Raw genomic sequence first — 27,583 nt, 5'->3', positions numbered from 1 at the left:
GGGTAGATGTTGATGTTGTTTACTCAGCTAACTGAATGCCTGTTGTGGTCGATGCTTTAGCGAGAGAGAGAGAGAGAGAGAGAGCACACGAGAGCGCGAGAGAGAGACACTAAGGAACTAAGTCCTTTTGCAAAGATGAAACACTGTAAACACATTTAACACATTTAACCCAAGTACATTGGTTTCTTAAATAAACACATTTATTGTAATTAATCGAGCAAAATACCTTTCTGCAGGAGACTTCTTTGTGTGTCGTAAATACAGTGTATTTTCCCCGCCTTCTGCATAGCACTGCATCATAAAATGAAAATGCCAAATACAAGTTATGAGTTTTAATGATGCTGTATCTGAACCTGCACTAGAAAGCCAAAAATAATATTAATGGCATGTTAAGAGATAACACATTGTAGTAACTTGCAAAAGGCAAAGTAATGCAAGTGAGTAATGCAAGTGCATAGTCATAATTCACAATGATATCTTTCCACTCTTGGCAAAGGGTATGGTACCAGTAATTAGTCTATGAGGGGAATGTATCATTTTGGTGGCATGCACAATCGCCATCAATCAAGTATTTCCAATATTAATTTCATGATACATTTCTCATCTTCTTTTACAGATCTCCAGAGTGGAAATCCCAGAACATTAACCATCATCAAATGAAATCTACTATATGTGTATGTATGCTCTTTAAAGAGGATATCTTGCACAAGCTATCTGACTTTTGGGCCAACTTGTCAAGATGACGCAATGTGTGTGGTACTTGACTGAGTTGACTCTGTACTTTAGGTCCCCCTCTTGGCACTTTGATATTGGCCGCACCTACATGTGGCTTTGGTGCAGCTGTGTGCTATTGGTTGTTGAAGTGACACGGTGATGGATGTCGGGACAGGATCACAGTCTGACATATCTCAGGCGTTTGGTCGAACACACAGGCTTCTCAAGCTCTCTGACCCCCTGGGAAACATTGAACTCTTCGCTCCTCAAGGTTGACATGATCACACAGAGCAGGTCAATAGGGTCCGCTGCCTCCCTCAGCCACAAGACTTCCTACTGGTGGGTTAAAGGACTATAATGTGAGGTCAGTCCCCAGGGGTCAGATTTTCTGAACTTTTATATAGACCTCACCCTACAAGCATACACACACACACACTTGATCTGATTTACATGTTCTAAAAGTCTGTCCTATAAACACCAAATCAACTAAGGGGATATGGGGATAGAGGGACCAGTGTGACAGACTGTTTGTGGTTCCTGAAATGCTTGCAAATGGCACATGTGCTTGCTGACACAGTACTGTGTGTGTTGTGTGGTAGAGGGGGAGATGTTAAATGACAGGGCTGTAAAACCAACATAAACTTTACCTTGGGTCTGTCTGCTCCCTTCACTTAGTAGGTTACCTCACATGGTGGTCTACAGCAGAGAAGTACAACAGAGAAAAGGAGTAGGCTGTTGGTATCTCCCTCCACAGCAGAGAAGTAGAACAGAGAGAAGGAGTAGGCTGTTGGTATCTCCCTCCACAGCAGAGAAGTAGAACAGAGAAAAGGAGTAGGCTGTTGGTATCTCCCTCCACAGCAGAGAAGTACAACAGAGAAAAGGAGTAGGCTGTTGGTCTCTCCCTCCACAGCAGAGAAGTACAACAGAGAAAAGGAGTAGGCTGTTGGTCTCTCCCTCCACAGCAGAGAAGTACAACAGAGAAAAGGAGTAGGCTGTTGGTATCTCCCTCCACAGCAGAGAAGTACAACAGAGAAAAGGAGTAGGCTGTTGGTCTCTCCCTCCACAGCAGAGAAGTACAACAGAGAAAAGGAGTAGGCTGTTGGTATCTCCCTCCACAGCAGAGAAGTACAACAGAGAAAAGGAGTAGGCTGTTGGTATCTCCCTTATTTTTTTATAAATGAATTCATACATTTTAATGAAGATAAAGTCTCAAAGCAGCAGTCCTGTAAGTGGCCAACTGTCAATGTGATGACACAATGATTATGCACGTAGTTGAATGGAAAAACGATATCCTTATTGTAACGACCTACTGTAGCCGACTTCAGCAGTTGCCGTCTCTTACCTCTATCTCACTTTGTCACCCCTCATTGGGTCCTTCTGCTTCTCAAAGCTGACTGTATGTTGGAAACGATTAGCCATTCACTCATCCCTCGCTGTCGGTGGAAGGCGCATCATGCACTGTAAAGTTTTGGGCAAAAGTGTAATTTTCTTTGCGAAGTTTCTCAAGGGCTACACACGAAACAAAACGGATACTTCAAACAGTCTATCGAAGTCCTTTGCGCATTTTTGTCTACGGATTTTACATCGGAATTTCTTGTAACGATTTTATTCTTTGGGGAGTTTGTCATTATAGGACTGTATAACTATGGAGTTATGCGCTTCGTGAGGAGTGGCATTGAGGAGAAACCAAAGCCATGGTAAAATGGGATACAGTGAGTCTGGATCTAAATAAAGGTTAATACATTATATTATAAGGTGAGATGTTTAACATTTTCCTTTCGGTTCAGGTCATACCATGTTTGATGTGCGTAAAGTTGCGTTCATACAGTGGTCACTAATTTCGCGCGTAGTCTATCGATTTTCTCTACTGTGAGGTATTTTGTCAGAGATCACCTTTTCATTTGTATTTGGGTACTACTGAAATAGGCCTATAATTCATCTGTAACTCTCGACCAGCTCCAGTGATAGGAACACTTTGTGGTGGATGGATGCGCAGCTGAAGATGGCCCGTCCCGCCGCATTCATATTGATACTGTCCATGCTGATGGCGCCAGTTACAAGTCTCCCCTGCCCGCGCCAGTGCACGTGCCCTCAGGCCACAGAGGTGCACTGCACGTTCCGTTCCCTGCTCACCGTGCCCGCCGGCATACCCAGACAAGTGGAGCGCATGAACCTGGGGTAAGCCTGGTGGATAGGCTTTATTCAATGACCCGCAATGAGACCGTAGGCCTAAAAAACAAGCATCATGCACAGTAACTTATACCGATAGACGTACAATATGGGTAAAATGTGAAGTGCATAAAGTATACGATTTTTATTTATGCATGTGCGTTGTAGACCAATAAAAAAAATAAAAAAAGCAATCAAAAATAGTCACTTTTCATTAGAGGCCTTTCGAATTGTTTATAGTTAAGTACTTGTTCAAATGTGCTTAGCATGTGACTGAAATTAATCTCTCTGCAACTCACAAGTAAATATGCCTTCAGTGAAGTCTGATGTAATCTTATTATATGCTTATTACCCCAGTCATTTCACATATGAGCTTTAGCCATTTCTTAAAAAGAACAGAGAAGCCCACCCACTGTATATGTTCCCAACTACAGTACCACCTTTATTGACAATGTTTGGATCACGTGGTCTTAAGTTCCGTCAGGTCTTTAACAGTGTCTTCTTATATAGTCAGAAATGAAGGCACGTTGCTCCACAAAGAACAAGTCAAGTAAGTTAATAGTCAGTCATTAATTTCTTGTGTCGTTGTTTGTTTCCTGTAGGTTTAACACCATAAACCACGTGACTCAGACCTCTCTGTCTGGGTTGAGGAAGCTGGAGCTTCTGATGATGCATGGGAACGATCTCTACAACATTCCCAACGGAGCCTTCAGGGATCTCATGTCCTTACAGGTACAAATCAAATCAAATTGTATTTGTCACATGCGCCCGAATACAACATACCTTATAGTGAAATGCTTACTTATAAGCCCTAAACCAACAATGCAGTTTTAATAAAAATGTGTGTTAAGTAAAAAAAAAAATAGATAAGTATTTTTTTTATAAATTAAAATAATTAAAAAGCAGCAGTAAAATAAACAGTAGCGAGGCTATATTCAGGGGGTACCGGTACAGAGTCAATGTGCGGGGGCACAGTTTAGTTGAGGTAATTGAGGTAATATGTACATGTAGGTAGAGTTAAAGTGACTATTTATAAATAATTAAATGCAAATAGTCTGGGTAGCCATTTGATTAGCTGTTCAGGAGTCTTATGGCTTGGGGGTAGAAGCTGTTAAGAAGCCTTTTGGACCTAGACTTGGCCCTCCGGTACCGCTTGACGTGTGGTAGCAGAGAGAACAAGCAGAGAGACAATTTTTAGGGCCTTCCTCTGACACCGCATGGTATAGAGGTCCTGGATGGCAGGAAGCTTGGCCCCAGTGATGTACTGGGCCATTCGCACTACCCTTTGTAGTGCCTTGTGGTCAGAGGCCATACCAGGCAGTGATGCAACCAGTCAGGATGCTCTCGATGGTGCATCTGTAGAACTTTTAGAGGATCTGAGGACCCATGCCAAATCTTTTCAGTCTCCTGAGGGGGAATAGGCTTTGTCGTGCCCTCTTCACGACTGTCTTGGTGTGTTTGGACCATGTTAGTTTGTTGGTGATGTGGACACCATGGATCTTGAAGCTGTCAACCTGCTCCACTACAGCCCCATCAATGAGAATGGTGTGCTTGGTCCTCCTTTTCCTGTAGTCCACAATCATCTCCTTTGTCTTGATCACGTTGAGTGAAAGGTTGTTATCCTGGCACCACACGGCCAGGTCTCTGACCTCCTCTGTATAGGCTGTCTCATTGTTGTCGGTGATCAGGCCTACCACTGTTGTTTCATCCGCAAACTTAATGATGGTGTTGGAGTCATGCCTGGCCATGCAGTCATGAGTGAACAGGGATTACAGGAGGGGACTGAGCACGGACCCCTGAGGGGACCCCGTGTTGAGGATCAGCGTGGCAGATGTGTTGTTACCTACCCTTACCACCTGGGGGCGGCCGGTTAGGAAGTCCAGGATCCAGTTGCAGAGGGAGGTGTTTAGTCCCAGGGTCCTTAGCTTAGTGATGAGCTTTGAGGGCACTATGGTGTTGAATGCAGAGCTGTAGTTAATGAATAGCATTCTCACGTAGGTATTCCTTTTGTCCAGGTGGGAAAGGGCAGTATGGAGTGCAATAGAGATTGCATCATCTGTTGATCTGTTTGGCCGGTTGCAAATTATGGTGGGTCTGGGGTTTCTGGGATAATGGTGTTGATGTGAGCCATTATCAGCCTTATTAAGCACTTCATGGCTACAGACGTGAGTCTATGGGTCGGTAGTCAAAATGTCAGTGAAGACACTTGGCAGTTGGTCAGCGCATGCTCGGAGTACACGTCCTGGTAATACGTCTTTGAATGTTGACCTGTTTAAAGGTCTTACTCACATCGGCTACGGAGAGCGTGATCACACAGTCGTCCGGAACAGCTGATGCTCTCATGCATGCTTCGGTGTTGCTTGCCTCGATCGAGCATAGAAGTAATTTAGCTCATCTGGTAGGCTCGTGTCACTGGGCAGCTCGTGGCTGTGCTTCCAGTAATAAACAGGAAATGTTGATTGACATGAAATATCACCTCAGTACTGTACAGTAGGATATAGAGTATAGTACCAGGCAATTGTTCCATTCTATTATTATATTCTACTCCATTCTACTATACTCTATTCCAGAGTTTCCTAAACTCTGTCCTGCACCCTGGCACCCCCTGGGTGCACGTTATGGTTATTGCCCTAGCACTACGCAGCTGATTCAAATAATCTAAACTTGACGATGAGTTGGTTATTTGAAGTTTGGGAAACCCTGATCTATTCTATTAGGATGATAACTCACTCACCTCTGCCTTTCTTCCCCTCAGATGCTGAAGATGAGCTATAACAAACTGAAGGAGATCAACAGACACACTCTCCAGGGTCTGTGGTCTCTGACCAGACTCCACCTGGACCACAACCATCTGGAGTTCATTCACCCAGACACCTTCCAGGGCCTCACCTCCCTACGTCTCCTACAGCTGGAGGGGAACAGACTGCAGCAGCTCCACCCCTCTACCTTTTCCACCTTCTCCATGATGGGACACTTCCACGTCTCCACCCTAAGGTGAAGCCTAGCATTATGAACTACAGTACCCATAATGCTCTGGACAATATTTGGTTTTATCTTAGTATCGGGCACTTTCTCGATTCATCTTTCATAGATTATTTGCGTCCTCTCTCCTCACCGCCTTCTCAAAACCCATTGTAGAGGAAAGTCAGAGGGGCGGGACCTTGTACCTTCTCTAATGCAGTTGAAAATGAGGCAAGGAAATATGATGTGAGGAATCACGGAAAGAGGAATTGAGATGGAGCCAAGACGTTCCTGAAGCTAATGTTATAATGTCCCTCCTGTCTCTTTATCGATACATCAGGCACCTGTACCTGTCGGAGAACAGGCTGACCTCGCTGCCCCAGAAGCTGCTGGGAGGAATGCCCCAGCTGGAGAACCTATTCCTGCATGGGAACCCCTGGACATGTGACTGCAGGATGAAGTGGTTCGCCGACTGGGACAAAAACTCACCAGGTTATGTAAACTCAGCTAAAAAAGAAACATCCTCTCACTGTCAACTGCGTTTATTTTCAGCAAACTTAACATGTGTAAATATTTGTATGAACATAACAAGATTCAACAACTGAGACATAAATCTCCTCCTCATGGACTGCACCAGATTTGCCAGTTCTTGCTGTGAGATGTTACCCCACTCTTCCACCAAGGCACCTGCAAGTTCCCGGACATTTCTGGGGTGAATGGCCCTAGCCCTCACCCTCCAATCCAACAGGTCCCAGACGTGCCCAATGTGATTGAGACCCGGGCTCTTCGCTGGCTATGGCAGAACACTGACATTCCTGTCTTGCAGGAAATCACGCACAAAATGAGCAGTATGGCTGGTGGCTTTGTCATGCTGGAGGGTCATGTCAGGATGAGCCTGCAGGAAGGGTACCACATGAGGGAGGAGGATGTCTTCCCTGTAATGCACAGCGTTGAGATTGCCTGCAATGACAACAAGCTCAGTCCGATAATGCTGTGACACATCGCCCCAGACCATGACGGACCCTCCACCTCCAAATCGATCCCACTCCAGAGTACAGGCCTTGGTGTAACGCACATTCCTTCGATGATAAACGCGAATCTGACCATCACCCCTGGTGAGACAAAACCGCGACTCGTCAGCAAAGAGCACTTTTTGCCAGTCCTGTCTGGTCCAGCGACGGTGGGTTTGTGCCCATAGGCGACGTTGTTGCCGGTGATGTCTGGTGAGGACCTGCCTTACAACAGGCCTACAAGCCCTCAGTCCAGCCTCTCTCAGCCTACTACGGACAGTCTGAGCACTGATGGAGGAATTGTGTGTTCCTGATGTAACTCGGACAGTTGTTGTTGCCACCCTGTACCGGTCCCGCAGGTGTGATGTTCGGATGTACCGATCCTGTGCAGGTGTTGTTACACGTGGTCTGGCACTGCGAGGACGATCAGCTGTCCGTCCTGTCTCCCTGTAGCGCTATCTTAGGTGTCTCACAGTACGGACATTGCAATTTATTGCCCTGGCCACATCTGCAGTCCTCATGCCTCCTTGCAGCATGCCTAAGGCATGTTCACACAGATGGTCAGAGACCCTGGGCATCTTTCTTTTGGTGTTTTTCCAGAGTCATTAGAAAGGCCTCTTTAGTGTCCTACGTTTTCATAACTGTGTCCTTAATTGCCTACGGTCTGTAAGCTGTTAGTGTCTTAATGACCGTTCCACAGGTGCATGTTCATTAATTGTTTATGGTTCATTGAACAAGCATGGGAAACCGTGTTTAAACCCTTTACAATGAAGATCTGTGAAGTTATTTGGATTTTTACGAATTATCTTTGAAAGACAGGGTCCTGAAAAAGGGACGTTTCTTTTTTTGCTGAGTTTATTTCATTTACCAGCTACTCAGTGAATGTACGTATTCGTCAGTGATGGCGGATACAATTGGATCAATGCTCAAAGCATAAGGCAGCTGTCATTTTACACATTTGTCCCGTAAAAATGTATGTCCAAAACCTAACCAAACTTCACATTTGGAATTCCAAACATTGAATAATGATGTTAATGTTCCCTCTCATTTTCCTTTCTTTATAGGTGTGCTGAAGTGTAAAAAGGACAGGGCCTACCCAGGAGGTCAGCTCTGCTTTATGTGTTACTCCCCAAAGAACGTACGAATGAAAGAAGTCCTGGGCCTGGACACACTGGTCTGCTCTAGCCCCGTTATCACCTCCCCTGATCGACCTACGACCCAAGAGGACACAGAGACAGAGGTCATGACCCTGGAGGAGTTCAAGGGGTCGTTCGGCAACATTACCCTAGGCCTGACGGACGAGCATGGGAACAAAGTGGATCTGGAGTGCAGCGTCGGAGAGCCCCGCGGGGAGTCGTCTAAGGTCAGCTGGGAGCAGGTCAACCCTCTGCAGCTGGCCTATAATGTGAGTATCTCCGTGGATCTAGGGTGTCCCATCAACAGGGACAATTATGAGAGACTCTGGAGGCTGATCGCCTACTATAGCGACACGCCCGCTCACCTGCAGAGAGAGATCATGCTGACTAAGGAGCCGGTGCCCAGCTACAGGTAGGCTGGATTAAGAAACCGCTTTTTAACTTATCATTATGGGCCAAATTCCAACTTCTACTTGAGTAACATTTGCACTTAGTCATACAATGAGATCAATGCACGTGAACATTTGTGGAAGTTAGGATTTGCCCATATGTGATTATTATGTGATTTTATGTGTTCATTTTAGAGTGGTCCTCAATACAGGGCACGGTTGTCAAACTAATTTTCCCCATCGGCCGCATTCGGTCTTCACCGAGGTCCGGAGGGCCACACTTATGATGAATTGTATTTCCTCGCCATCAAAATGTGCAAAAGATTGTACTCACTCTATTTTTCGATGCTCCCTGACTGTCTAGCTTTCGTTTAGATGACTGTTAGCTAGCTGGACAGAGTGAAGAGACTGTAAATGTAGGTCCATTATCATTTCTACACAGTCTTGACTTGGTTTTAGTCATTTAAATGTTGATTGGGATGGTTTTTTCCCACAAAAATAAATTAATATACAGTACCAGTCAAAAGTTTGGACAAACCTAATCATTCCAGGGTTTTTCTTTATTTTTACTATTTTCTACATTATAGAATAATAGTGAAGACATCAACACTATTAAATAACACATATGGAATCATGTAGTAACCAAAAAAGTGTTAAACAAATCTAAATATATTTTAGATTTTAGATTCTTTAAAGTAGCCAAATCAAATCAAACTTTATTTGCCACATGCGCCGAATACAATAAGTGTAGACTTTACCGGGAAATGCTTACTTAAAAAATATTTACCAAGTAGGCTAAAATAAAAAGTAATAATAAAAAGTAACACAATAAAAATAACAATAACGAGGCTATATACAGGGGGCACCGGTACCGAGTCAGTGTGTAGGGGTACAGGCCAGTTGAGGTAATCTGTACATGTAGGTGGAGGCGAAGTGACTATGCATAGGTAACAAACAAACATCAAGTAGCAGCAGTGTACAAAAGGGAAAGGGGTCAATGTAAATTGTCCGGCTGCGATTTTTATGAATTGTTCAGCAGTCTAATCCTAGACTTGGCGCTCCGGTACACCTTGCCGTGCGGTAGCAGAGAAAACAGTCTATAACTGGGTGACTGGAGTCTCTGACAATTTTATGGTCTTTCCTCTGACACCGCCTATTATATAGGTCCTTGATGGCAGAAAGCTTGGCCCCAGTGATGTACTGGGCCGTTCGCACTACCCTCTGTAGCGCCTTATGGTCAGATGCCGAGCAGTTGCCATACTAGGCGGTGATGCAACCGGTCAGGATGCTCTCGATGGTGTAGCTGTAGAACCTTTTGAGGATCTGGGGACCCATGCCAAACCACTGTTGTGTCGTTTTGTCGTGCGTTCTTCACGACTGTCTTGGTATGTTTGGACCATGATAGTTTGTTGGTGATGTGGACACCAAGGAACTTGAAATATCGACTCACTCCACTACAACCCTGTCGATGTTAATGGGGGCCTGTTCGGCCCGCCTTTTCCTGTAGTCCACAATCAGCTCCTTTGTCTTGCTCACATTGAGGGAGGGGTTGTTGTCCTGGCACCACACTGCCAGTTCTCTGACCTCGTCCCTATAGGTCGTCTCATAATTGTCGGTGATCCGGCCTACCACTGTTGTGTCGTCAGCAAACTTAATGATGGCGTTGGAGTCGTGTTTGGCCACGCAGTCGTGGGTTAACAGGGAATACAGGAGGGGACTAAGTATACACCCCTGAGGGGCCCCTGTGTTAACTGGACTCACTCCAGTTCGCATACTGCCCCAACAGATCCATAAATGATGCAATCGCAATCGCACACCACACTGCCCTTTCTCACCTGGACAAAAGGAACACCCATGTGAGAATGCTGTTCATTGACTACAGCTCAGCGTTCAACACCATAGTGCCCACAAAGCTCATCACTAAGCTAAGGACTCTGGGACTAAACACCTTCCTCTGCAACTGGATCCTGGACTTCCTGACGGGCCGCCCCCAGGTGGTAAGAGTAGGCAACAACACGTCTACCATGCTGATCCTTAACTTCTTCGGGCTAGGGGGCAGTATTCGGAAGTTTGGATTACCTTCGCTTCTTTGGGCAAAGGGACTATGGTGGTCTGCTTGAAACATGTAGGTATTACAGACTCGGTCAGGGAGAGGTTGAAAATGTCAATGAAGACACGTGACAGTTGAGCCGCGCATGCTTTGAGTACATGTCCTGGTAATCCGTCTGGCCCAGAGGCTTTGTGAATGTTGACCTGTTTAAAGGTTTTGTTCACATCGGCTACCAAGAGCGTTGTCACACAGTCATCCAGAACAGCTGGTGCTCTTGTGCATGCTCAGTGTTGCTTGCCTCGAAAGCGAGGCATAAAAGGCATTTAGCTCGTCTGGTAGGCTCGCGTCACTGGGCAGCTCGTGTCTGGGTTTCCCTCTGTAGTCCGTAATAGTTTTCAAGCCCTGCCACATTCGACGAGCTTCAGAGCCGGTGTAGTAGGATTCAATCTTAATCCTGTATTGACGCTTTGCTTGTTTGATGGTTCGTCTGAGGGCATAGCGGAATTTATTATAAGCATCCGGATTAGTCTCCAGCTCCTTGAAAGCGGCAGCTCTAGCCTTTAGCTCGATGTGGATGTTGCCTGTAATCCATGGCTTCTGGTTGGGATATGTACGTACAGTCACTGTGGGTACGACGTCATCGATGCACTTATTGATGAAGCCGATCACTGAGGTGGTGTATTCCTCAATGCCATTGGATGAATCTCGGAACATATTCCAGTCTGTGCTAGCAAAACAGTCCTGTAGTGTAGCATCCGCGTCATCTGATCACTTCCGCATTGAGCGAGTCACAGGTACTTCCTGCTTTAGTTTTTGCTTGTTAGCAGGAATCAGGAGGATAGAATACTGGTCAGATTTGCCAAATGGAGGGTGGGGAGAGCTTTGTATGCATCTCTGTGTGTGGAGTAAAGGTGGTCTAGGATTTTTTCCCCCTGGTTGCACATGTGACATGCTGGTAAAAAATGTGGTAAAACTGATTTAAGTTTGCCTGCATTAAAGTCCCCGGCCACTAGGAGCGCCGCTTCTGGGTGAGCATTTTCTTCTTTGCTTATGGCCTTATAGAGTTGGCTGAGAGCGGTCTTAGTGCCAGCTTCGTTTTGTGGTGGTAAATAGACAGCTACGAATAATACAGATGAGAACTCGATAATGTGGACTGCAGATTATCATAAGGTACTCTACCTCAGGTGAGCAATACCTCGAGACTTCTTTAATATTAGACATCGCGCACCAGCTGTTATTGACAAAAAGACACACACCCCCACCCCTCGTCTTACCAGAGGTAGCGTCTCTGTTCTGCTGGTGCATGGAAAATCCCGCTAGCTCTATATTGTCCGTATCTTCGTTCAGCCACGTCTCGGTGATACATAAGATGTTACAGTTTTTAATGTCCCGTTGGAGGGATAATCTTAATAGTAGGTCATCAATTTTATTTTCCAATGATTGCACGTTAGCAAGAAGAATGGAAGGCATTGGGAGTTTACTCGCTAGCCTCCGAATTCTCAGAAGGATCCCCGATCTGCGTCCCCTTTTCCGGCGTCTTTTCTTCACACAAAAGGTGTGGATCTGGACCTATTCCAGTGAAAGCAGGATATCCTTCTCGTCGGACTCGTTTTAGGAAAAAGTTTCTTCCAGTCCATGGTGAGTAATCCCTTTTCTGATGTCCAGAAGTTATTTTCGGTCATAAGAGACGGTAGCAGTAACATTATGTACACAATAAGTGAAAAAATAAGTTACACAAAACGCAAAAAAATTAAATAAAATAGCACAATTGGTCGGGAGAATTTAAAACGTCAGCCATGTTCTTTGGTGCCCTTTGCCTTGATGACAGCTTTGCACACTCTTGGCATTCTTTCAACCAGCTTCATGAGGTAGTCACCTGGAATGCATTTCAATTAACAAGTGTCCCTTGTTAAAAGTTAATTTGTGTAATTTCTTTCCTTCTTAATGTGTTTGAGCAATGGTTTAATAATCCAACAGGGGCAGGCAATAGACAGGTCAAGGCAGGCAGTTGTGTTGTGACAAGGTATGGGTGGTATACAGAAGATAGCCCTATTTGTATCAGGAATCAAGGTAAGACCCAGATGCAGACACGTTGAATTAACAATGGTTTAATAATCCAACAGGGGCAGGCAATAGACAAGTCAAGGCAGGCAGGGGTCAGTAAACCAGAGGTGGGGCAACGGTACCGGACAGACGGCAGGCTCAGGGTCAGGGTAGGCAGAGGTCAATAATCCAGAGGTAGGGCAAAGGTACAGGTCGGCGGTCAGGGGCAGGCAGAGTGGTCAGGCAGGTGGGCTCAGAGTCAAGACAGGCAAGGGTCAAAACCAGGAGGGCGAGAAAAGAGAGACTGGGGAAAGCAGGAGCTGAGAACAAAAACACTGGTTGACTCGACAAACAAGACGAACTGGCAACGGACAAACAGAGAACACAGGTATAAATACACAGGGGATAATGGAGAAGATGGGCGACACCTCGTGGGGGGTGGAGACAATGACAAGGACAGGTGAAACAGATCAGGGTGTGACAATTTAGTAAAAGACAGAGCCCATATTATAACAAGAACAGCTCAAATAGGCAAGAGAAACGACAGTCCATCATTACTTTAAGACATTAAGGTCAGTCAATTTGGAAAATTTCAAGAACTTTTAAAGTTTCTTCAAGTGCAGTCGCAAAAATCATCAAGCGCTATGATGAAACTGGCTCTCATGAGGACCGCCACAGGAAAGAAAGACCCAGAGTTACCTCTGCTGCAGAGGATAAGTTCATTTGAGTTACCAGCCTCAGAAATTGCAGCCCAAATAAATGCTTCACAGAGTTCAAGTAACAGACACATCTCAACATCAACTGTTCAGAGGAGAATGCGTGAATCAGGCCTTCATGGTTGAATTGCTGCAAATAAACCACTTCTAAAGGACACCAATAAGAAGAAGAGACTTGCTTGGGACAAGAAACACGAGCAATGGACATTAGACCGGTGGAAATCTGTACTTTGGTCTGATGAGCCCAAATTTTTGGGGTTCCAACCGCCGTGTCTTTGTGAGACGCAGACTAGGTGAACGGATGATCTCCACATGTGTGGTTCCCACCGTGAAGCATGGAGGAGGAGGTGTGATGGTGCTTTGCTGGTGACACTGTCGGTGATTGATTAGAGTTCAAGACACACTTAACCAGCATGTCTACCACAGCATTCTGCAGTGATACGCCATCCCATCTGGTTTGCACTTAGGGGGAGTATCATTTTTTTTTCAACAAGACAATGACCCAAAACACACCTCCAGGCTGTGTAAGGGCTATTTGACCAAGAAGGAGAGTGATGGAGTGCTTCATCAGATGACCTGGCCTCCACAATCACCCGACCTCAACCCAACTGAGATGGTTTGGGATGAGTTGTACCGCAGAGTGAAGGAAAAGCAGCCAAGAAGTGCTCAGCATATGTGGGAACTCCTTCAAGACTGTTGGATAAGCATTCCATGTGAAGCTGGTTGAGAGAATGCCAAGAGTGTGCAAAGCTGTCATCAAGGCAAAGGGTGGCTACTTTAAAGAATCTCAAATGTAAAATATATTTTGATTTGTTTAACACTTTTTGGGTTACTACATGATTCCATATGTGTTATTTCATAGTTTTGAGGTCTTCACTATTATTTTCTAGTGTAGAAAATTAGTAGGTGTGCCCAAACTTTTGACTGGTATTGTATATATTAATAATAATCAAACCACCCGCAGGCTGGATTGAATGGGCCTTGAGTTCAATACGTGATATAGAGCATCTAATTTCATACTGCTATGTTATGTTTTATGTTATGTGTTTTTTTTCTAATAAACTCAAACTTCTTGATCTCCAGGTACAGGCAGGACCTGGAGAGAGACGCATTGTACTACACAGGGGTTAAGGCTAACATGGTAGCTCAACCATCCTGGCTGATGCAGAGCTCTGTGGACCTGCAGCTGAACAGGCCCCAGTCCACTGGGAAGAGCGTCAAGCTGATCCTCAGCACCCACCTCACACAGACCGTGGAGCCTGAGCTGGAGCGCAGACACCGTAGGACATGGGTCATGATAGAGAACACAAACACTACCAGGACGGTGCTGAGTGTTGTAGTGGGCAGCCCTGCTGTAATGGACTGTAACGTGTTGAGCTCAGGAGACACAGTGGTTCGCTGGATGCTGCCAGACGGGACCCAGCTGGAGGCACTGTACAGCAGCCCAGACAACAGGGTGTCAGTGTTGAGCACCGGTAGGTTGGATATTAAAGCTGTAGGACACTCAGACTCAGGGATATATTACTGTATCGCCCAGGTCTCTGACGACCTCAGTGTCCTCCCTTTCCGCCTGATGGTCGAGGAGTCCTCCAGTCCTCCCCCTCTTGGAGGGGATGAGACGGTGCCTACCCTCGTAGAGGGGTTCACCGGTGTCCCTCTCACTCTAAACTGTGTCGTGTCTGGCTCTCCTGACCCTGAGATTAACTGGATCCTTCCTGACAGCAGCATAGTGAGTCACAGAGCCAACTCTTCTAGAGCGCTGGTGTATTCCAACGGAACTCTGAGAGTCCCAGAGAGTCGACTGACAGACAGTGGATATTATAAGTGTGTGGCCATGAACCAGCATGGTGTGTATTCCCTGGCGACTAAGGTGACTCTCACCAGACAGTTAGGAGCAGAGATACGACCACTGAGGAGAATGAGGCCACAGTCTGCTTCAGGGGTCAACACCAGGGTCAAAGCCCCCATGGGGGACACTGAGGAGGCATCAGGGGACAATGACGACACACAGGAGGAAGTCCCCTCCTCGCCTTCCTCCTCATCTTTCTCCTCCTCCTCATCCCTGAGCCGTGTGGGGCTAATGAATCGGAGGAGAGGTCAAAGTTCAAACAGGGGTGGTGGTCATCCATTTAGAAACACATGGAGGCGACCTGCTGTACCTAGAAAACCAACCACGACAGGGACAAATGATGAAGACAAGAAAAACACAGTGGGGACGAGGAGGAGGATTAACGTGGCAAACAAAAATATAGACCCGGAGAAGTGGGCGGACATTTTGGCCAAAATCCGTGACAAGAACGGACAGGGTAACACTAACATAACACCCAGCTCAACTCACCTCACCACAAAGAAGAAGCAAGAGTCAACAACAACAGCTAGCGCTAAGCAGACAGAGTCTCCTTACAACATAGAGGGATCAACAGACGACCTACATGAGGAAGAGGAGGAGGAGCTATACACACCCACTACTATACCGCATATACCCACTCGACACACTACTTACACTACAGACTCAGATGTGGATACAGCCACAAATCATGCACTTTTCACGCAGCCGGTCACAGAGCCTGTCACATCTGTTCCCCAGCAGCTCAGTAACACTGTCACACACACAGAGACGCAAGGCAGGCACACAGTCACACACACACACTCCCAGACCCTGGGTCAGCTGCATGTGAACGTCTTGACCAGTTCTTCGTACAACCCTTCTTTACAAGGAGAAAATCAAAGCACCACCACCACCGCTTTGACTACAGATGTTGCGGCTACAGAGTCTGATATCTCACCCACGTCTGAGGATAATCAGGGGGAGAAAGACGCTAACGGACCCAGTGTTGATAGCAGCTTTAATGAAGGAAGTGACGCATATTTAGACAGAGCTGAACTTGACCCATCACTCACCACCACCACAGTTAGAGGGTACTCTGAATCGGAAACAGAGAGAGATGAATTTGACCACTCTCTCACTGAGACTCAGAGCACAACTGCTAAACTAGACACACCTACTCAGCTAAAGCAGCATACAAGGTCTAATATAACACATCTTCCACTCAGCACACCCTCTCCCACAACCGAGCTCACTTCAGCTGTGTATATGAGGAAGGAAACTCCAGGTGAGGTGGCTACTCGACTCAGAAACCAGAACTCCAGGAGGAGGAACGGGGGTGGGGGCAGGAGAAGACGGCCCAATACGGGCAGAAAGAAGCCAAAGCCTAATAATCCGTTGAGAAGTGATTTTACAACCGCAGCCACGCCCAAGGACGCCCTCCCAATAATTACCAAGGCAACCACTGCCACATGGATTAAAATAGAAGCGTTCGACAATGCCAAAAGCATGACGGACAGGTTTAATACCGCAGTTCCATCGACGGGCAGCCAAACGACGTCATCAGGCAGAGTGAGTCACGAAGGGAACACAGTAGTCTCTTTATACGAAGACGGGATTGACCCCTCACCTACAACTCGCTCCGAGACAAAGGACACCCTTTCACCACACGCCAAACCACTGTTCGGGAGCACAACAGCCCCACCGGCGTCTCCTACAACCTCTTTAACAGAAACACATAAACAAACATCCCAGAGCAGCCATCACAGAACAGCCCCAGAAAGAGCCTCTCAGACTCCGAACACTCAGAGCCCAGTTCCAGAGCACTCGGTTGTGCACACGACAGCCCGTCAGGGGAATTTTACAAGCACCCCCCGTCCTACAGTTAAACCAACCGAGACAACACAAAGGGGAGGCAGCGCTACTGTAGACCTTCACCCTGTCCCAAGTCCTGACAAGTCCCCGGAGAATCGCAACACTCGCCCGGGAGTGCCAGCAGATGGACAGCTCGACACACCAGACTATCGATATACAACAGGTACGACTGAGGTTAAAAAAGCGCCGGTCAAAGAGATTGACAGCGCGTCTCCGTCCATCCGGCATGAAATAACCAGCGCACACGGCACAACACACGCCCCAACACACGCCCCAACACACGCCCCGGGTGCCTCGACAAAAGAGTCCTTCCATGAGGAGGCAGAACATGAGAAGGCTCGGGTTAGCACCGCTGAAAGGCCGGTGACATCTGAAAGCTCTCATCGCGGATCTGGTCCCGATAAAACAGCCACTGTTAAGCCCAGAACAACCTTTGATGGGCATTATAACATCAGAGAAAGCACTTCCACCACAGGCAAAGACCAAACACCAGTGGAAAATGTTGCAGTTTCTGTTGCTGCTACTACAACAAAGGATGTTTCTCCCACTATGTCACCTGTCACCTCCACATCAGTTAGGACATCCATAGTTTTCCCCTCTAGGGTGAGGCCTCAGATCCCTGTACTAAACACTCCATCCACTAGGGTCAGGACCCAACCTTCATCCAGAACAGTGGAGGTTCCCTCCAACTCCAACCACATCCCAGACAGTCACATAGAGAGAGTCCTCATCTCTCAACCCGACCAGAGAAACAACCCGATCCTCAACAGAGGAGACTCCATCCTAATCACCAGATCTGACCCCAACAGACAACCGCCACCAGCCGACTCCCACACCACTACTAAACTAGAGTCAACTGACATCAAGCCTGATCCAGTCACCGGTGTTAAACCAACCACCACAGAACCCAGAACACCCCACAGGACAGTCACAAACACAAACACCCAGATGGTCAAACAGACGACCATCACAACCACGCTCGCTTCCACCGCCACAAAGAGCTTTTCTCAGACTTCATCAGTGTCTTCATCAAGGCCTCAGAGTCCGTCCAGTGGGGGCCAGAGGACAGAGACCCCTACCCAGACACAGGGGTTATCAGGTGGGGTGTCGGGAGGTGGTGAGAGACCCTCCGTAGCGGGACCTGTTGTAAGAGGGAAGCCCCGGATCACCAATGTGGATGTGCGGACAGTGACAGTGAATGCAGAGATGGATGCACAGCTGCCCTGTGTGGCTGTAGGGGAGCCCAAGCCTTTCCTCTCCTGGACGAGAGTCTCCACTGGTATGTATAACAGTACTTCCTTTTCTGTTCTCCCCTCTTCATAGAACATCCTCCTTCACCCTCTGTTACAGAACGACACAGCTGTATGTAAGCCTGTTAATGTAACAGAAAAGGAGAACCCTATTTGTCATGATATAAGCTATGCTCCATTCTTATGCGTTTCAACAGACACCATGTTGCAGAAATAATCAGTTATCTGCATTGTTTTAATCTGCTCGATGTCTTGAAACACACATTATTTTCATTCATGCAGGAGCGACAGTAGCCCAGAACACTCGGGTCCAGAGGTTCGAGGTCCATCCCAACGGCACATTAATCATCCGTAACAGCCAGCCCCAGGACCGAGGCCAGTACCTCTGTATGGTCCAGAACCAGTATGGCATGGACAAGATGGTGGTCTCCCTGATGGTCCTGGCCCAGCATCCCAGAGTGCTCCAGCCGCGCTACCGCGATGCTACCGTATACCACGGGGACGGCATCGATCTGGAGTGCCAGGTACAGGGACATCCCATGCCCCGGGTCACCTGGGTGCTGCCTGACAGGGTCCACCTCGCTGCGCCCCCAGCCCCGGGCCCTGCCAACCCAGCCAGTGGCCCCCAGCCCGGCCCACAGTCTGGCCCTAAGCACGTGGACCTCCTCAGTAACGGTACTCTCCGGATAACCGAGGCCAGCTACACAGACAGAGGGATCTATAAATGTATCGGCAGCAGCGTGGCGGGAGCCGATACAGTCTCTGTCCGTCTCCATGTGGCAGCCTTGCCTCCAGTCATCCAACAACCTCGCTATGAGAACATGTCCCTCCCCGAGGGCAGCACGGCCTACATCCACTGCACCGCCAAAGGAGCCCCTACGCCCGTCATGCGCTGGACCACGCCCGACGGAGTCCAGCTCCTCACCTCGCAGTTCGTCAACGGACGTAATTTCTTTGTCTTCCCCAACGGGACCCTGTACGTCCGTGGGCTAGGCCAAGGCGACGCGGGGAGATATGAGTGTGTGGCCAGTAATGCGGTAGGAGCCTCCAGGAGAACCAGCATTCTGACCGTACTGAGACTCCCATCCTCCACCAAGGCCAGGATTACCTCCTCGTCTCCCCAGAGGTCTGACGTGGTCTACGGGGCGCTTCTGAGGCTCGACTGCATTGCCACAGGAAAACCAGAGCCCAGGATCGTCTGGAGGACCCCCTCTAAGAAACTAGTGGATTCCCAGTACAGGTATGCATCTTCATTGTCTGTATGTCCGGTGCCTTCAGAAAGTATTTATACCTTTGAACTTTTTACACATTTTGTTCTGTTACAGCCTGAATTTAAAATGGATTCAAATTGAGATGCTATGTCACTGGCCTACACACGATACCCCATTATGTCAACGTGGAATTACGTTTTTAGAAATCTTGACAAATTCATTTTAAAAAAATGAAAAGCTGAAATGTCTTGAGTCAATAAGTATTCAACCCCTTTGTTATGGCAGGAGTAAAAATGTGCTTAACAAGTCACATAATAAGATGCATGGACTGTGTGCAATATTAGTGTTTAACGTGATTTGTGAATGACTACCTCATCTCTGCACCCCACACATAGAATTATCTGTAAGTTCCCTCAGTCGAGCAGTGAATTTCAAACACAGATTCAATCACAAAGACCAGGGAGGTTTTCCAATGCCTTGCAAAGAAGGGCACCTATTGGTAGATGGGTTAAAAAAAACAATGACATTGAATATCCCTTTGAGCATGGTGAAGTTATTAATTACACTTTGGATGGTATATCAATACACACATTCACTACAAAGATACAGGCGTCCTTCCTGCCGGAGAGGAAGGAAACCACTCAGGAATTTCACCATGAGGCCAATGGTGTCTTTAAAATAGTTAGAGTTTAATGGCTGTGATAGGAGAAAACTGAGGATGGATCAACAACATTGTAGTTACTCCACAATACTAACCTAAATGACAGAGTGAAAAGAAAGAAGCCTGTACAGAATTAAAATGTTACAAAACATGCATCCTGTTTGCAATAAGGCACTAAAGTAAAACTGCAAAAAATATAGCAAAGAAATTAACTTTATGTCCTGAATACAAAGTGTTATGTTTGGGGCAAATCCAATACAACACATCACCACTCATCATATTTTCAAGTTATGATAAAAAAAATATATATATAACTAACCACAGGCAAAATCCTAGAGGAAAGCCTGGTTCAGTCTGCTATCCAACAGACACTGGAAGACAAATTCACCTTTCAGTAGAACAATAACCTAAAACACAAGGCCAAATATACACTGGAGTTGCTTAACAAGACGACATTGAATGTTCCTGAGTGGCCTAGTTACAGTTTTGACTTAAATCGGCTTGAAAATGTATGGCAAGACTTGAAAATGGCTGTCTAGCAATGATCAACAATCAACTTGACCAAGCTTGAAGAATTCTTTCAATAATAATGTGCAAATATTATATAATCCAGGTGTGCAAAGCTCTTAGTGATTTACCCAGAAAGACTCACAGCTGTAATTGCTGCCAAAGGTGATTCTAACATGTATTGACTCAAGAGTGTGAGTACTTATGTAAATGAGATATTTATGTAATGTATTTTCAATATATTAGCAAAAATGTCTAAACATGTTTTCACTTTGTCATTATGGGGTATTGTGTGTAGATGAGTGAAAAAAATATATTTAAGCAATTTTGAATTCAGGCTGTAACACAACAAAATGTGGAATAAGTGAAGGGGTATGAATACTTTCTGAAGACATTGTATATCAACTATCATCATCAGATGTTATGAGAAGATTTACTGTGAAATCATACAGGGGCACATTTTCTATTCCCTAAAGGTTAGCTGAAAAACCATCAAAGGAAGACCTAAAATGGTTGCTATTAACAGCAGGAAATACTGTTATTCATAAACAATAACAACTTGTTTTTGTTGGGTGGGTTTTCAGCTTCGACCCCAGGATAAAGGTGTTCACCAATGGTTCTCTGGCCATCCAGGCCATGACAGAGAAAGATGATGGGGACTACCTGTGTGTGGCCCGAAACAAGATGGGGGACGACTACATGCTTCTGAGGGTTAACGTGCTGACCAAGCCGGCCAAGATTGAGCAGAAGCAGCTGCTGGCGAGTCAGAAGGTCTGTCTTTTGTCTTAGGTTTCTATGTACATAATGGGGTACATCCCAAAATGGCACCCTATTCCCTGTATAGTGCACTACTTTTGACCAGAGCCCTATGGGCCTTAGTGAAAAATAGTGCACTATATAGGGGTTAGGGTGCCATTTGGGGCAGAGCCTTGGTGTTTTTAATGTGATATTTTAATGTTTTGCATCTGAGTGTCATGCAAATATTTCGGTCGATTTTCTGTCTGATGTACGATTGGATAGACAATAAATATTTTTGAATTTGAAGGTGATGTATGGAGGAGACCTGAAGGTGGACTGTATAGCGTCTGGCCTCCCCAACCCTGAGATCCGCTGGGCTCTGCCGGACGGCACCATGATCAACACACTGAAACAGACGGATAGTAGGGTTAGAGGTGGCCGCACCCGCAGGTACTTGGTGTTTGGTGAATCGCATCAACTTTACACATAACGTAATATGTTATTGGATCACATAATACAGTATGTACACCCAATCTGTTATTGAATCACATAATACAGTATGTACACCCAATCTGTTATTGAATCACATAATACAGTATGTACACCCAATCTGTTATTGATTCACATAATACAGTATGTACACCCAATCTGTTATTGAATCACATAATACAGTATGAACACCCAATCTGTTATTGAATCACATAATACAGTATGTACACCCAATCTGTTATTGAATCACATTAACTGCATAGTCGATAAGAATCCCAAATACCATTTTCAAACAATCACCCAACCCCTCCCATCCCCCAGATACGTGGTGTTCGACAACGGGACGTTGTACGCCAACGACGTGGGGATGAGAGAGGAAGGAGACTACACCTGCTACGCTGAGAACCAGATAGGGAAGGATGAGATGAAGGTTCACGTCAAGGTGGTGGCGGACCCTCCGATCATCAGAGACAAAACTCAAAGCCCGGAAGTCATCAGGGTTCTTTATGGGGAGACCGTGTCTCTGAAGTGCAGCGTCAAGGGAGAGCCGACCCCAGTCATCACGTGGCTATCCCCCACTAACCGGGCCATTGCCTCCTCCCCCACTAAATACCAGGTCCATAATGATGGCACATTAGTGGTCAAGAAGGCGCAACGCTTTGATGCTGGTAACTACACCTGCACAGCTAGGAACAGTGCCGGCCAGGACCGCAAAGTCACCAGGGTGGAAGTCTTTGTGACGCCCCCGACCATCAATGGACTGAGAGGTATGGTCAACACTATCAGAGTGACGGCTATAAGGGACCAGCGCACCATGCTGGCCTGCGAGGCCGTGGGGACACCCATCCCCCGGGTCATGTGGGTGTTACCGGAGAACGTCATCCTCCCGGTGCCATACTACGGCAGCAGAATGACGGTGCATCGTAACGGTACGTTGGATATACGTTCGCCGAAGGGGACCGACTCGGCTCAGCTGGCCTGCATCGCACGCAACGAGGGCGGGGAGGCCAGGCTGATGGTCCACCTGGAGGTTAAAGAGATGGTAGAGAGACCGCAGCTCAGAGGGCCCAAAACAGAGAGCCTCTCTCTAACGGTAGGCAGTACCATGACCCTGAACTGCTCCTTTGAAGGAGGCCCAGCACCCCCAACGGTAACCTGGATCCTCCCTAATGGTTCCCCCCTCATGAGGGGTGCCCAGTTCTCCAAGTTCTTCCACCGACCTGACGGCTCCTTGGTCATCACTAACCCCGCTGTCTCTGAGAGTGGTATGTACCGCTGCCTGGCGAGGAATGTAGCCGGGCTAGTGGAACGTACTATTACTTTAGCCCCGGAGAGGAAACCAGAGATCAATAACCGCTACAACTCCCCCATCAGTATTATGAATGGGGAGAGCCTCCAACTCCACTGTCTGTCTACGGGGGACCCCCTCCGGCTGACGTGGACACTGCCCAGTGGGGTGGTCCTGGGGCGGCCACAGAGAGCCGGTCGCTACGCCGTACTGGCCAATGGGACGCTCGCCATCCAGCAGGCGTCCGTCTACGACCGCGGCTCCTACATCTGCCGAGCGGCTAACGAGTACGGCAGCGCCCTGCTCTCCGTGCCCGTCATCGTCATCGCGTACCTGCCTCGCATCACCAATGGCCCGCCTCCCGTGATGTACGCTCGCCGCGGCGTGGCGGTCCAGCTGAACTGTGTTGCCACGGGGATCCCCCGAGCTGAGATTGCCTGGGAGACGCCGGATAGGACGCGGCTAGCGGTCAGAGCCCAGCCACGCCTCTTTGGCAACAAGTACCTCCACCCACAAGGCTCTCTCATCATCCAGAACCCCACACAGAGAGACCAGGGCTTCTACAAATGCACCGCCAGGAACGCGATAGGGGTCGATACTAAAGCCACCTATCTACATGTGTTCTGATTAGCCTTAGACAAATCGTTTTTTTTTATCATATGCCCAAGAAACTGCCAAAGGAGCTGAGCACGGCCAATGCTTTTCATCCGTCCACATGATGTTGAAGAGACTTTGAATCACTGTCAACGCAAAGTAAAGATACACTTTCCAATCGGGAGCTAAACAAACGAGCTACTGTGTATGCAGTAGCTGTGCTGTATGTGTCCTGTGACGTCATTCAAGGCCATGTTTCAGCTGCATTTAAAAAAAAAAACATTTTGTGACAAAGCCATTTTTCACTCATCAAAAAACACTTTGCCATGAAGGACTTTAATAGAGAGCGAAAACTGTAGTATTACTATTTGTAGCATTATATGAGTATATGAGAGCACATGACTTTCCATGTAGGCTGCTTCTCTTTTCCATCTCCTGCGCTGACAATGACAATTTTATGTCAAACTGTGTAGATAAGCGTAGCTCAATATCTTTTTACGTTCGATTAATGAAAATATTCTAAATGATATACTGTTGATACAGAAAATATCCAATACTGCTGAGATGGGGACGATTTCAGGGGTCTAAGCAACAATGGCTGGTGTTACAATTATGAATACCTGCTTCACAACCATCCATATTATCTTACTATCTTAACCAAAAGTATTTTTAATGACCGCTAACCCTGCTATTTACAGGAGCGACTCACACATTACCGTTACTGTGATTATTGTACATGCAATATGGTTTAGATCTGCTTGCAACCCACATAGGTGTCAACATCAACTCATAAAATAATACTAATATGTTTTTACATGCCCTCATTATTAAATTATTTGTCTTTAAAAGACTCTGATGTATAGGAATTTTACACGTTTTTTAATAAAGAGAAGCTCAAAATCCATCTTGTCGAATATTACTTATGTAAGTTTGAGAAAAGACTATGGATGCATCCCAAATAATGCACTATGTAGGAAATAGGGTGTGTTTTAAGATGCAGCCATAGTTTATGGGCCCTGATCAAAAGTAGTGCACCACAAAGGGAATAGGGTGCAATTTGGGAAGGGGTTAAGAACTTCAAACTAGGTCAGGACAGATTAAGGATCCGTCTTCCAAGAGTAAACATTTCAAACGTAGCTCTGGGATTTATTATACAGTCATGGTCCCTCTCTTGCTAAAAGGAGAACCATCTGGTTGTGTGGGGGAAATCCCCTATTAGTTCACTGGTTTCCCTCTGAAAGAATTACTGCTTTAACTATACAGACTTAATTGTAATCGGCTTTCATGATTTATGAAATCCACTCACAACTTGAAGTGGTGCAGTACCGCTGCCAGAGGGATGACATAGAAAATGTGTTTATTTGACTATTGATGGACCTGCTCTTCAGGAAATGGCCCGTACAATTGGCTGTTGAGCCCAAAGAATACATTTTCCCTCTTTTTGTTTCAAATAATCCAAGTAATAAAGGCTTTAGCTGTCTCTCACTGACCCAGGCCCAGGTCAAACACAAAGCAGAAACCACCCAGGGCAGCTGCTCACATCTTGGACACACTTGTGGTCCTGTCTCTCCCAGTACTATAGAGATTAAGTCATCCATTTGCCATTACAGTACCATATTGTCATCGGCACTAAGTACTGCAGTCTTGCTGTGTTTATATAAACTATTTATTTCCATTTCCACCTCCGCTCTGCTCTGTCTTTAACATGGTTAACGTAATACCTTATTATGCAAATAGTGAGACTGGTGACATCATAGGAGAGAGAGAGAGAAAGACAGAGAGAGAGGACGAGAGAGAGAGAGAGGTAGTGAACTCATGGGCAACTGAGTTCTTCTGCAAAAAGATAGAAATAGAGTTGGATAAATGTAGATAAACTTGAAATGTTTTGCAAGGACTTATACAGGATACTAACCTCAACATCAAAACTTTTAATCCAAATCAATATTCCATACCTAAAATTACCTGAATGGACTATTACTACAAAGGACTAACCTGTACGTACCCCCGCACTTTGACTAGGTACCAGTACCCCATGTATATAGCCGCGTTATTGTTATGTAATTTATTGTGTTACTTTTTGATTATTATTATTATTTTATTTTTTAAGTACTTTAGTTTATTTAGTTTATTCTTATCTCTATTTCTTGAACTGCATTGTTGGTTAAGGGCTTGTAAGTAAGCATTTCACGGTAAGGTCTACACCTGTTGTATTCGGCGCATGTGGCAAATAAAATTTGATTTGACTATCAAGAAAAAACTTCTAACAAACCAAAACCTGCAGAAGAAACACAGCGGAACCTGGAAACACCATCAAACACAAAACTGAGTGAGTAATGTTCAGTCTGAACCTACTTCTGAAGCCAAAAAATGTAAAGACTATAATAGGGTTGCAAAGGGTCGAAAACTTTCCAGTAAATTCCGGAAAGTTAAGCCCGGGAATTTTGGGAATCTTTCTTAAATTGGTAAGTTTTTATTAGAATACTGGGTGGGGTGAATATATTTTATATGACATACATTTTTTTGTTAACAAGTAAATAGTAGCCTACAGCAAACTGTGTTTAAATCATTTCATACTTGTTAACAATTTCTGCTATGTACATTTGCAAATACTGTGCCAAATCATATGTGAAGAATGCAACAAAGATGCAGAATCATCTGGCCAAGTGCATAAAGTTCCCTCAGCGCTCACAACAAGCCACCTCTGACAAAAGTCCCTCTACTTCTATTCGAGGTGAAAAATATGAATCAGACACCTTATCGATAGCAACAGCTCATTGTCCTCCTGGAATCAGAAGTTTTTTTGACTCAATGGAGGAACGTAGTCAGAGAAATGCTGATGAATGTCTTGCTCGAGCTGTGTATGCAACTGGTTCAACTCTGATGCTCACAGGTAAAGTGTATTGGAAGAGATTTCTGAATGTTTTTTGCCCAGCATACACCCCTCCAACCAGACATGCTTTATCTACTCATTTGCTGGATGCAGAGTTCAACAGAGTTCAAGTGAAGGTCAAGCAAATCATTGCGAAAGCAGACTGTATTGCAATCATCTCTGATGGGTGGTCGAATGTTCGTGGGCACAAGGGAGATGATGCACATGATGCAGATGAGCTGAAGGCAGTCATCAATGACCTTGGACCACAGAAGGTATTTGCACTGGTGACAGACAAGGCTGCGAACATGAAGGCTGCTTGGTCTAATGTGGAGGAGTCCTACCCTCAGATCACACCCATTGTCTGTGCTGCTCATGCATTGAATCTGCTCCTCAAGGACATCATGGCACTGAAAACAATGGATACACTCTACAAGAGAGCCAAGGAAATGGTTAGGTATGTGAAGAGTCATCACGTTATAGCAGCAATCTGCCTCACCAAGCAAAGTGAGAAAAATAAGAGCACCACATTGAAGCTGCCCAGCAACACCCATCGGGGTGGCGTTGTCATCATGTTTGACAGTCTCCTGGAGGGGAAGGAGTCTCTCCAAGAAATGGCCATACCACAGTCTGCCAATATGGACAGCCCCATCAAGAGGGAGAGAGTGGTAAGCAGCCTGAAACCTATAGCAGTAGCCATTCCACAGATTGAGGGAAACAATGCCATCCTGACTGATGTTCATCCTGACTCTGTTTGCAGATGTAAGAGAAGAAATCCGTACTGCCCTGCCCACTTCACTGTTGCTCCAAGCAGAGGAAACTGCAGTTCTGAAATACATCAAAAAGCGTCAAGACTTCTGCCTGAAGCCCATACAAATCTGAGGCTTTGTGAGCCTGACAACGAGCCATCCTCAACAAGGTTGGAAAGTGACAGTGAAGATGAGGCCTCAGAGTTTGATGTTCAAGAGGTGAACATTGAGGAGGTCCAGGGAGAAGACATGGAAGCCTGAGAGGAAGACAACCAAAGCTTTAGTCTAGAAACTATCATTTTACAGAAGTATGTTGAAAACATTTTTGGGAGATGCGAT

The 27,583-nt window shown here is 46.1% G+C and overlaps 1 protein-coding gene across 1 annotated transcript; it reads left to right on the top strand.

Moving 5' to 3' along the window:
- Nucleotides 1-1,622: 1,622 nt before the first annotated feature.
- LOC139532161 (matrix-remodeling-associated protein 5-like) lies at nt 1,623-24,528 on the top strand. Its single transcript, XM_071329384.1, has 11 exons — nt 1,623-2,469; nt 2,671-2,892; nt 3,486-3,615; nt 5,639-5,877; nt 6,185-6,336; nt 7,919-8,402; nt 14,272-18,167; nt 18,421-19,378; nt 21,102-21,288; nt 21,563-21,705; nt 22,066-24,528. The coding sequence occupies exons 2-11, from the start codon at nt 2,699-2,701 to the stop codon at nt 23,657-23,659; spliced, it is 7,977 nt and encodes a 2,658-aa protein (XP_071185485.1). The 5' UTR covers nt 1,623-2,469; nt 2,671-2,698; the 3' UTR covers nt 23,660-24,528.
- Nucleotides 24,529-27,583: the final 3,055 nt, after the last annotated feature.

This window comes from Salvelinus alpinus, chromosome 10 (genome assembly GCF_045679555.1).
Source record: "Salvelinus alpinus chromosome 10, SLU_Salpinus.1, whole genome shotgun sequence".
In the NCBI taxonomy this organism is placed as follows: Eukaryota; Metazoa; Chordata; class Actinopteri; order Salmoniformes; family Salmonidae; genus Salvelinus; species Salvelinus alpinus.
This window is presented reverse-complemented; position numbering and strand designations above follow the sequence as displayed.

Bases quoted from the DNA above. Each gene is read 5' to 3' on its own strand.
- LOC139532161 (XM_071329384.1), top strand. From the start codon at position 2,699: ATGGATGCGCAGCTGAAGATGGCCCGTCCCGCCGCATTCATATTGATA. The intron at 18,168-18,420 runs GTATGTATAACA...TCATTCATGCAG, and splicing joins CTGGACGAGAGTCTCCACTG to GAGCGACAGTAGCCCAGAAC. The intron at 21,706-22,065 runs GTACTTGGTGTT...CCCATCCCCCAG, and splicing joins AGAGGTGGCCGCACCCGCAG to ATACGTGGTGTTCGACAACG.